Consider the following 12,280-nt stretch of genomic DNA (forward strand, 5'->3'; position numbering starts at 1 on the left):
ACTCACTGGAGTCGATATAATCGACTTAATCCATTTGTCTGTCTTTGTTTGTCCTCTCTGTGTTTAGCCCCTTCTGGGTAGTAAAGAAATAGGTACTGGCAATGACCTCGCTCAAATCTTTTTACATGTGCCACCAGCACAGGTGCCAGTGAAGCGACGTTGGTAACAATCATGCTCGAATAGTGCCCTTTTATGTGGTACGGGTACAGAAGCCAGTTGGCTGCTCTGGCAACGATCAATAAGAATTGCAACGATGAGAGATAAATCAAGTGTGCATGTTGAATTTGTTTTATTCAGATAGAAAATAAATATATTAATGTATAAACAAAAATCCAATTCAGCAACAGTTTATGAATGGATTGTTAGCTAAATTACAAACGATTTTCAAAAGGATGAATGAAAGAAGTAGAGAAAGAGAAGGAGGAGGAGGAGGAAGAGAAGAAGTAAAAATGTTGTTGTTGTTTTTGTTCTTGTTATTTCGTTTATTAGAATAAATTAAAAAGACAGGAGAATAAAATGAAGCAATATTTCAAGTTTAAAGTTGAAGTTGGCTGGTTGTGGTGGTGTTGGTGGTGGTGGTGGCGACGGCAGCGGTAAGAGGAGATGAATGAGAAGGTGGAACAATTTATTTGTGTGTGTGTGTGTGTGTGTGTCTGTCAGTGGTAGGAGCGAAGTGGGGGTGGAGTGGGTGGAGCAAGAAAAGATTTGGACAGGTCAGGTGGGTGGGGGTCAATAAGAAATTTTCAAATGACACAGAATTTCCAGGTCAGGGCCCTTTGTCAATTAACATCAGACACAGTCTGAAGTCTCTCACCTCCTTTTTTTTGTTAAGTTACTTTTGTTTTTCTTTGTCTTTTTTCTATTTGTTTTTTTTCTTTTTACTTCCCCCAAATATTTATAATTGTTTTTGCTTTTTTTTTTCCAACAGATTATGAGTTTTCACAGAACTTATTTTTGTTTTTTTCTTCAGCATGCAGTTTAATTAAGTTCCTAATTTAATCTTAGATGCTATTTCTTGAATGTATGTGGAAGATCCCTGGGTCCTTTGGGGTGACCGACTCGATGGCCGAAACCTGAAAAATATATAAAAAGAAATTTTAATTTTAAAAATTATAATAGACAATATAGACATGATCATTCAAGTGTGATCGTTACCTGCATTGCCTTAGTAGCACATGTAAAACATTCAAAGCGAGGTCGTTGCTAGTGCCGCTGGACTGGCTCCTGTGCAGGTGGCACATAAAAAGCACCATCTCAGTGTGGCCGTTGCCAGTACTGCCTGACTGGCCCCGTGCCAGTGGCATGTAAAAGCACCCACTACACTCTCAGAGTGGTTGGCATTAGGAAGGGCATCCAGCTGTAGAGACTCTGCCAGATAAAGATTGAAGCCTGTTGCAGCCATCTGGCTTGCCAGCTACAGGAAGGAAGAGTGAGAGAAAGTTGTGGTGAAAGAATACAGCAGGGATCACCACCACCCCCTGCCAGAGCCTCGTGGAGCTTTAGGTGTTTTCGCTCAATAAACACTCACAACGCCCGAAACCGTGATCCTACGACCGCGAGTCCGTTGCCCTAACCACTGGGCCATTGCAGCTCCACCCAAACCAATATAAAATACAATATTTACTTACCAATGATAGAAATTTTCTGATGTTTGTGTTTCTCTGTAAAAAGAAGGAAAAATGAATTAGGACTTCACAACTAAAGAGACCGTGACACAGGATCTTGCTACACCGGTTCCCCCCTAAACTCTTATTCAAGGATTTGGTAAGGCAGGAAACATTTATTTCATTTGTCATGCTGAGAACATGACTGTTTGACAGTTGCTTTAAAGTAGACTAGCACCTTGAACCCGGCAACACCGGGTCATGGTGATAGTGCATGCATATACAGCTGCGTGCGTGTGTCTGCCCAAATCTCAGACCATACAGCTAGCTGGCATTCAAATGGCGTATCAAGTTTCGGGCATTTTGATTGGGTTTTGGATAGAAAATTCACAAAAAAGTCACTTCTACTGATTTTTAATGGCTTTGCGGGGTGACTGAGGAAATGTAAAGATGTGCACAACCACCCTTGGACGGTTTTGAATGACCATAAAAAGTGCGAGCCCTCTAACTGAAAAATTGTAGATTTGTATAAAGGACGCGCACACACACACACAGACATTTTGCCGTTTATATATATAGAGAAGAGATGATGTTTAAACAAAAGAAATCTTTACACACACACACACACACACACACACACTGATAATAATTGAAGGGAGACAATTCATTAATAGAAGGGAAACAATCCATCCCTAATTAACTACAGAGTAGGACGTGAAGCGAAGGGAAGAGGGAGTTGGAAATGTGGGCAGATGTTTTAATTGTCTTTACTGACAGCATAAAAGATTTTTCTTTGTTTATCTGAAAGTATTGTAGGTTATCATTTAACAGATATCAACAGTAGGCGAAAGTTAAAACCTACTGTGAAACTGAAATTGGTTTTAGATTATATAACAACTGCTTTTATCATTTACGTATATTAGGGCAAAGTAAAAATCTAACAATTGTGTAGCATTGAACATGTACACTGTAGAAAGTGACCCCTTTATGCGTGAGTTTACTGTAGTCAAGTTATGTTATTTTAAGGGTGGGGCCAGGCACATTCCATACTATACCACCGATTTGTGTTTTTCTAAGTGCTGGTGTTTAGACCCCGTTTTTGTCCACATCAACATTTCACGACCACTTCTCTACGCTTACATGAATCAGAATTTGCCGAGGCAGATTTCCTATGGCTGGATGCTCTTTCTGTCGCCAACCCTTATTTCCAAAAGTTAGATGTGTTTCCATGGAAGACTGGAAATAAACAGCATCGCTTGTATTATTAGCGATGCTTATTTATAGCCATCGGGATGTTTAGTCAGGGGTGTATATGCACATATATTTAACTGGCTTCTTTCAGTTTCCCTGAACCAAATCCAATGACAAGGCTTTCGTTTGTCAGAGGCTATGATAGGAGACACTTGCCCAAGGTGTCACACAGTGGGACTGAACCCAAGACCACATAGTTGGGAAAGCAAGCTTCTAAACTACAAAAACCACACCTGCACCTATTCTTTATAGTTTTAAATGGATAAAATAGAAGTCTATTTTGGTAACACACCCCAGAGAATCTCGCACCTATTTCTGTTGGCTTGGTGCACTAAGAATTAAGTCTGCTGCCTAACTCTATGAGAAAAGGGCTCTCTCCAGATACAACAAAACTACAGTAGAGTTTGGGGTCAGACTCTAGATGTTGATTCAATACCATATCACAGCGTTACTCAAGAAACAAAAAAGAGTGAGAGAAAGTTGGGGCGAAAGAGTACAACAGGGGTCGCCACTGCCGGAGCCTCGTGGAGTTTTTAGGTGTTTTCGCTCAATAAACATACACAACGCCCAGTCTGGGAATCGAAACTGTGATCCTCCAACCGCAAATCCACTGCCCTAACCACCGGGCCATTGTGCCTCCACTATATAAACAGTATATGCAATATAAATTTCCCATTTCAGAAGTAGAGAGTTGTACATTGTTTCTAATTTGGTAAGAATAACCAAAGATTGAAACAAGTACTGAACCTTATGATCTGTTAATTGGTTTGCAGTTCTATTTCAAGACGTAAGTTCTGTGGTACCCCACCCTTGCTCATTTCTTTCTTGCAAATGTTAAAGAACAGTCAAAACATCTATATCAGTGCTTTTCAAACTTTTTGCTGGAGCGGAACCCCAAGGAAACATTACACTGGCTCGAGGACCCCCTGTGCAATAATTTAATAGTCTTATGCACACATATCTGCACAGGAGAATTAAAAATTACTGCTGATTTTAGCAGTTTTGTAACTTCTTGCGGAACCCCTGGACTGTACTGGCGGAACCCTGGTTGAAAACCACTGATCTATATCGTTGATCTTGGAAGGCTTACAAGGGACATGGGCTCTGCACCTTCCTCTAGACTCAGAAAATGAAATATAAGGAAAAAAAACCACTCAAATGTGGAGAGTGAAGCCTGTTTGTCAGTCAGGGGGACTGAGGCAAGTAGAATAATGTACATTGACCATACAATACAGTTGTCACACTTGAACTTAAGACTATTTAGTGAGATATTCAGAGCTTATATTATTCAATGCCACGAAGGCAGCGAGCTGGCAGAAACATTAGCACGCCGGGCGAAATGCGTAGCCGTATTTCATCTGACGTTACGTTCTGAGTTCAAATTCCACCGAGGTTGACTTTGCCTTTCATCCTTTCGGGGTCGATTAAATAAGTACCTGTCACGCACTGGGGTCGATATAATCAACTTAATCCCTTTGTCTGTCCTTGTTTGTCCCCTCTGTGTTCAGCCCCTTGTGGGTAGTAAACAAAAAAAAAATTATTCAATGCCACAATGTAAATTGTCAGAAGATGCTTACCAGAATTCGAACTGTTCTTTATATGTAACTGAAAGAAAGAGAAAAAGAAAGAGTAAGGAAAAACGTTTCTAGATTTAGTTTTAGTGTAGTTTTCAGTTCCATACAAAATGCTATAAAATTTGTAGATTTTTGTGCTGATATATAGAGAAGTGTGTGTGTGTGATTATGTGCAGTAATGTGTGTATTCTCTTTTAATTGTTTCAGCCATTTAACTGCGGCCATGCTGGAGCACTGCCTTTAGTCAAGCAAATCGACCCCGAGACTTATTCTTTGTAAGCCTAGTACTTATTCTATCAGTCTTTTTTGCTGAACCACTAATTGACGGGGACATAAACACACCAGTATTGGTTGTCAAGCGATATTGGGGGGACAAACACAGACACACAAACACACACACACATATATATATACATATATAGGATGGGCTTCTTTCGGTTTCTGTTTACCAAATCCACTCACAAGGCTTTGGCCGGCCCAAGGCTATAGTAGAAGACACTTGCCCAAGATGCCATGCAGTGATACTGAACCCGGAACCATGTGGTTGGTAAGCAAGCTACTTACCACACAGTCATTCCTGCGCCTATGTACATGTATATGTGCAAGAGGGAACTGTGCAGATGTATGCACAAAGGTGTAGGGTGTGTAACATCTATACATTTGCATGGATTGTTGTCTATACAGTGTTTGTAAAAAGCAAGTAACAGCTTGATCTGTGTGTGTTGATGAGTGTGCATGTATTGGGTTCTCTGGAAAGTTTGTTTTGATTTTTAAAGGAAAGAAAAAGGTCAATAAATACTTGCCATTACATTTTTAATCAACCAAATATGAACCCTTTTGTTGCACAATGCGTCTCCATCTTTCCTTTAACTTGAAAATACCCTCTTCCCTAATTGAGGTAGTTTCATGGCAAAGAATTCATCAAGGTATCTTTTTACATCATCCAAGGAATTGAAATTTTTACCATTAAGACTATTCTGCAGAGACCTGAATAAGTGGAAATCCGAAGGAGCAATATCTGGTGAATATGGAGGGTGGGGTAACACATCCCAGCTGAGCTGCAGCAATTTTCATCTGGTTCCCAAAGCACCAAGTGCCAAAAATGAACTTTCTTATCTTCCATTTTAGAGGGTTACAGAATTAACACAGGTTATAGGAACATAAACCTTCTTCAACAAAAAGATAACTTAAACTGTGCTCTAAATGGAGGTGTAGTCAAATCCTATTTTATGGACTCAACCATTTTCTAAAATAAGTCGAAAGGTAAGCTACTGTAAATCGGCACAAACTTTCCGGACAACCCAATATATCTGTTTGTGCACACATGCATCATCATCATCATCGTTTAACGTCCGTTCTCCATGCTAGCATGGGTTAGACGGTTCGACCGGGGATCTGGGAAGCCAGAAGGCTGCACCAGGCTCCAGTCTTATCTGGCAGTGTTTCTACAGCTGGATGCCCTTCCTAACGCCAACCACTCCGTGAGTGTAGTGGGTGCTTTTTACGTGCCACCTGCACAGGTGCCAGGCGAGGCTGGCAACGGCCACGGTCGGATTGGTGTTTGAAAAAAAAAAAGCTACTGGGTATTTCGTGGCCTGTTGATTGTGCGTGCATGAGCCCACATGCCAGTGAATGCATAGGCACATGTGTGCATGCTTTTGACAAAAGCTGCAGGGGTTTTCTTTGGTCTGTTGAGTGTGTGAGCAGTAGAGAGAGAGAGAGAGAGAGAGACAGAGTGTATGTATGTGTGTATGCGTGTGTACGCATGAGTGTGTGTCAAATGTTCTTAAATGGTTCTCTTACCATTTCCAACATCTTTCCTAATTTTCCCGTATGTTTTTCTTCCTTTGTTTTCTCAAACGGTTCCACTGAAAAGACAAAAAAAAAAACAAATTTATTTATATTTTTATTATTTTTATTTATTTATTCATTTATTTAGTTATTTTGTTGGTAACTCTACTCTTATACTCTTTTACTTGTTTCAGTCATTTGACTGTGGCCATACTGGAGCACCGCCTTTCGTCGAGCAAATCGACCCCAGGACTTATTCTTTGTAAGCCCAGTACTTATTCTATCGGTCTCTTTTGCCGAACCGCTACGTCATAGCGACGTAAACACACCAGCATCGGTTGTCAAGTGATATTGGGATGACAAACACAAACACACTCTCTCTCTCTCTTCTCTTTTACTTGTTTCAGACATTTGACTGCGGCCATACTGGAGCACCGCCTTTAGTCGAACAAATCAACTCGGAACTTATTCCTTGTAAGCCTAGTACTTATTCTATTAAACAGTATATATATATATATATATAATATATATATATATATATATATATATATATATATACATATATACGATGGGCTTCTTTCAGTTTCCATCTACCAAATCCACTCACAAGGCTTTAGTCGGCCTGAGGCTATAGCAGAAGACACTTGCCCAAGGTTCCACACAGTGGGACTGAACCCGGAACCATGTGGTTGGTAAGTAAGCTACTTACCACACAGCCACTCCTAGGCCTAGATAATTTTTTCTACAGAGTAGGAAGAGGGATAGTAACATGAAACAACATACTTTCCCTTCTTGCAGTGTAATGTAAAAGAGCACGCTTCCCCTGTCTGCAGGGTAACTTCCTAATGAAAGGGAGTTTCTTACCCTGCAGTTTAAATACAAGGAACCGTTCCTTCACTTCAGCAAAACACAAAGGAGCATTCTTTGTAGTGTAATGTAAAGGAATTTTCCCAGCATTCTGTAATGTAATGTGGTTTCAAATTTTGGCACAATGCCAGCAATTTTAGGGAGAGGGTGTTTGTCAATGACTTCAACCCAAGTGCTCAACTGGTACTTATTTTTCAACCCGAAACGGATGAAAAGCCAAATACCACATTGCTGGTACTGTGAAGCGCACAGTTCTACACAAGGATTTTTGTATTTTTTTCATAAATTAGGGGATGGTTACTAACATTAAAATTAAGGATTATATAATGTACAAGTATAAAGAAAGAATTAAAGAAAAAAAGGACTCATTATATTTAATGTTATCAATAATATATAATAATGATAATAATAATAATAATAATAATAATAATAATGAAATTATTGTATACAGTGCTCAGGTGCACCACAACTTGTCAAAGGTGCATATAAAGCATATGCAGTAGTGTACAAATGTCTGGAAAGTGAACAGTGTATGAGTCAGATACATGCTTGCATGTGTATGGAGGGGAGAAAGTCAGGTGTAGTGTTGGAGAATCTCAGGAAGCATGGAAGTTTTGAAGGATGCAGTGCTCCGACAACTAACAACTGATGCTGGCAGTTTGTTCCATGCTTCAGCAACTCTAAGCGTGAAAAAATATTTCCTAAAGTCATGGGAGCTGTGCTGTTTTCTGACTTTGTAAACATGTCCACGGGTGTATAGAGTGGAAATAGGGGATGCTGCAGTTCAGCAGTGCCTATACATGAGCTGACACTGTGAGTGCCAAAGAGTTAAAGGACTGCTTTGGGGGTCATCTTGGGGCTAAACAACAAGTTAAGCAGTCCAGTCAATTTCTGAATGTTGAAAGATTACAGAAGGGAACAGTGGTGAATTAAAAGAAACTTAAATTATATCAGATAGATATACCTCAGTGTCTCCATCCTGGACCTTCTCTATACAAAGAGGTATCCAGGTATCTATTTGAGATGATGTCACAAGAAGAGAGAAAGAACAATGGAAGAAACTCGAAGAACTTACTATCACTTTTGTATTTCCGTGGTGGGAGGTTTGGTGTGAAACCAGTTTCCTGGGAGGAAAAAGAAAAAAAACAAAGTTTTTGAGTGATAATTACAATAAGTGCATTGATGATGATGATGGTTGTGGCTTTGGTAATGGTAGTTGTAGAGATTTTTTTTTTAAATGCAAATAGTGATGGTGTTGATGACATTGATAGTAAGATTGGCAATGGTGGGTGAGACTGATGAGGATGAAGATGATAACGACAGGGAGGATTAGGACACTGATGGCAATGGTGATTCCGATGCTGATAGCAATGACGATTATGATGCTGATGATGATGATGGTGATAATTATTATGATGGTGATGATGGTAATAACGATTATGATGGTGATGATGATTATGAGGCTGATGATGGTGATGATGATTATGAGGCTGATGATGATGGTAATGACGATGATGATGGTGATGATGATTATGATGGTGATGATGATGATGATGATGATGAGGCTGATGATGATGGTAATGATGATTATGATGCTGATGATGATGATGGTGATAATGATTATGATGCTAATGATGGTGATGACGATGAGGCTGATGATGATGGTAATGACGATTATGATGCTGTCGATGATGTTGCCATCACCACCACCAATTATGCCGAAGACAATGACAACAATGATGACAACACCCATGATGACATCAAACGCCAACAACGATAACGAAGACACAAACACTGACGATAATGAGACTGATGGTGATTGCAAGGTCACTAAAAATCTGTCTTTACATTTACAATAAAAACAAACTAAAACGAAATTCTATTTCAAAGTGAACATAGGGGTCAATCGGGTAAGCACCTTAGGGGACACTGTGTCTACTGGGTGGGATTATTAGGCTTAAAGTGTATCTCTGGCATCCTGTGTGGGGTATGACCTGAAAGGGACTTGTTTTTCGGGGGTTGGGTTTCCTAAATAAAACAATTTTCTCTGAGTGCAGGTTGAGGGGCCCAGAACCTTGAGAGTACATGTCAATACTTGTAAATGTTGTAGCGGCAATTCAAGGAACCTAAGATCCTAGCATATGATCCAAAGAGTACAGTATCCTGTTGGGTGAGTAATATGTGTGCTTTAAGAGCCCACCCGTATCAAATTTATCCAATTTACAAGTTTGAAACCTTTTTGATAACAAGTGAATGGATGTAAAAACTATTTATACTGGTTATTGAGAGTAGTGCTGGTACCATGTAAAAAGCATTCAGTAGCTCTCTGAAGTGGTTGGCATTTGGAAGGGCATCAAACCATAGAAACCATACCAAAGCAGGCACCGGAGCTTGGTGCAGTCCTTTGGCTTGCCAGCTCCTGCCAAACTGGCCAACCCATACCAGCATTAAAAAAAACAAAAAAAAAAAAAAACAGATGTTCAACTATGATGATGATGATGATATCTGTGTTCTGCAGTTGATTTACTTGCTTAACCTTTTTGCCAACACAGTTGCTCGAATAACCACTTTTAAAAGCTAATGAATACTCTCTTTTACTCTTTTACTTGTTTCAGTCATTTGACTGTGGCCATGCTGGAGAACCGCCTTTAGTCGAGCACATCGACCCCGGGACTTATTCGTTGTAAGCCTAGTACTTATTTTATCGGCCTCTTTTGCCGAACCACTAAGTTACGGGGACGTAAACACACCAGTATCGGTTGTCAAGCGATGTTGGGGGAATAAACACAGACACACAAACATATACACATACATATACATATGACGGGCTTCTTTCAGTTTCTGTCTACCAAATCCACTCACAAGGCTTTGGTCGGCCCAAGGCTATAGTAGAAGACACTTGCCCAAGGTGCCACACAGTGGGACTGAACCTGGAACCATGTAGTTGGTAAGCAAGCTACTTACCAACAGCCACTCCTACGCCTTTAGTTTTTATAATACACATTTTGTAAAGAACAGTGTCATTGGTTATATGTTTTCAATGGCTAATCAACAGCTCAGTGCATCATTTAATGATCAGAATGACAACTTGGGTGGAACAAAGTATTTTTACTTGAATACACCAATTTGTTCTTTACTCGTGTGTACTTTACAGGAATGTATCTGTCTATCTTTCTTTCTATCTATTTATCTGTCTGTGCGTAACTGGTACTTATTTAATCAAACCTGAAAGGACGAAAGGCAAAGTCAACCTCAGCAGAATTTTAACTCAGAATGTAACGGCAGACGAAATACTGCTAAGCATTTTGCCCGGTGTGCTAACGATTCTGCCAGCTTGCCGCCTTTTAAAGTAATATGGCAAAGTAAAATTGGTAGTTCTCGGAGAAGTGAGGGTTACACAAACATTTAGGAAATGCTGTGGGTGAGATGTAACCTGGTTTGTCTAATTCCATGGATCAGTGAAGACAATAGTGGGAGACGAAGAAAAGGCAAGTGAGGTTTTAAGCAAAGTGCTAAAATACCTGGATCAGGACAATAGCTGAAGTATTTCTGCTATAAAGCTTTAACTGAATTTTGGTTTATCAAGCTGTCAAGCAACTGGTACCTACTGAAACTGTACTATTAAATATGAGTAAATATTTGTAAGTTATTCAGTTTGTACTGATTTTAGTAGAGCATAATCAAAATTAGTCACACCCTCTCTTTCTCTCTCTCTCTCACATAATAATAATAATAATAATAATTATATTTGTGTACAGTGCTCAGGTGCACTACAACTCATCTAAAGTGTATATATAAATCAGGGTAGTTTCGACGGATTTCGGAAAGCATGAGGGCCTTAAAGGATGCAGTGTCATGGCAGTCAACAACTGATGCAGGCAGTTTATCCACGCTTCAGCAACCCTGAGCGTGAAAAATGTTTCCGAAAGTCATGGGAGCTGTATTGTTTTCTGACTTTGTAGGCAGTCCACGTGTGTTAGACACAGGAGATCAAAAAGGTGTTCAGTGTTGTTGGTGTTGGTTGAGGTGGGTTGATAACTTTGTGGGTGTTTACCAAGTCCGTCGCCAAACGCCGGAGCTTCAGTGAATCCATGCCCAGGGAAACAAGGCGCTCAGAATATGGTAGGTGTCTGATGGAGGGTATGCGTTTGGTTGCACGCTCTGGACAGATTCCAGGAGGTCAAAATGTCTGTGCAAGATAGGGGTTCCAAATGATGATGCGAATTCCAGTGTGGTCGTACCATAGCTGTATACAGTTTTAAATAGATGGCTGGAGATGTCTATATACATGTATTGATACACTTGAGTTACATTACTACAAGCAATGTATGCAAAATATTGAAAGTACTTTTCGAGAAGTTTAACCTGTGACTCAACACAAAAGCTTAAATTTCAGTAATGACATTTTGCTAAAAAGAAAGAGGCTGACATTTTATTTATAAGAGAAATGTGAACAGTCAAAATAAAAGAAAAAATACATACACACATTTGAGAGAGAGAAGAGAGAGAGAGAGAGAGAGAGAGAGAGAGAGAGAAGAGAGAGAGAGAGAGAGAGAGGAGAGAGAGAGAGAGAGAGAGAGAGAGAGAGAGAGAGAGAGAGAGAGAGAGAGAGAGAGAGAGAGAGAGAGAGATTTGAAAGGAAAGGAAATGGCAGAAATGAACAAAAGAAAATGCTGAACCAAAAATTATATGCTGCATTTGATGGTATATAAATTGCAGTTTTCTCTCCAAAAACATTTCGCACAAACTCACCTCAGGTCCTATGTGTGCAAGTTGGGCCTTCGTTAAGTTAATTTTCCTTTAATAAAGTAAAAGCATTTTTTTTACCCCTCCTGAAGATGCACTGCTGAAATTGGAGTGCATCTAACATGCCTGAGTGCCTTTTATGCCACCAAATATGGTAATTACTAATATAAGAGCCATTATTTTGGAAATAAAAAGGTCCTTCTTTGTACATTTGAAGGAATAAGGGATCTGGTTTACAATCAGGGATCCAATTGATTGAATATAGTGTACATGGAAATATTACTCTTTTACTTGTTCCAGTCATTTGACTGTGGCCATGCTGGAGCACCGCCTTTAGTCAAGTAAATCAATCCAGGACTTATTCTTTGTAAGCCTAGTACTTATTCTATCGGTCTCTTTTACGGGGATGTAACATAACCAGCATCGGTTGTCAAGAGATGTTGGGGA

At 39.7% G+C, this 12,280-nt stretch overlaps 1 protein-coding gene across 2 annotated transcripts in view; it reads right to left on the minus strand.

Annotated features, from left to right (window-relative positions):
- Window positions 1-272: 272 nt before the first annotated feature.
- Window positions 273-12,280, minus strand: part of LOC115217077 (tyrosine-protein phosphatase non-receptor type 18) — a 124,669-nt gene continuing 112,661 nt past the window's right edge. The window contains exons 13-17 of one of the 2 annotated variants that reach the window (XM_029786667.2): window positions 8,163-8,211; window positions 6,233-6,297; window positions 4,433-4,460; window positions 1,629-1,661; window positions 273-1,073 (exon numbers count right to left, since the gene is read on the minus strand). In XM_029786667.2, coding sequence (XP_029642527.1) covers window positions 1,009-1,073; window positions 1,629-1,661; window positions 4,433-4,460; window positions 6,233-6,297; window positions 8,163-8,211 — 240 coding nt within the window. In that variant the 3' untranslated portion in view covers window positions 273-1,008. Of the gene's footprint in view, window positions 1,074-1,628; window positions 1,662-4,096; window positions 4,154-4,406; window positions 4,461-6,232; window positions 6,298-8,162; window positions 8,212-12,280 lie in introns of those variants that run through there. The other variant, XM_036507220.1, reaches the window with a different exon arrangement.

The sequence above is a fragment of the Octopus sinensis genome, linkage group LG11, assembly GCF_006345805.1.
Source record: "Octopus sinensis linkage group LG11, ASM634580v1, whole genome shotgun sequence".
Taxonomy (NCBI): Eukaryota; Metazoa; Mollusca; class Cephalopoda; order Octopoda; family Octopodidae; genus Octopus; species Octopus sinensis.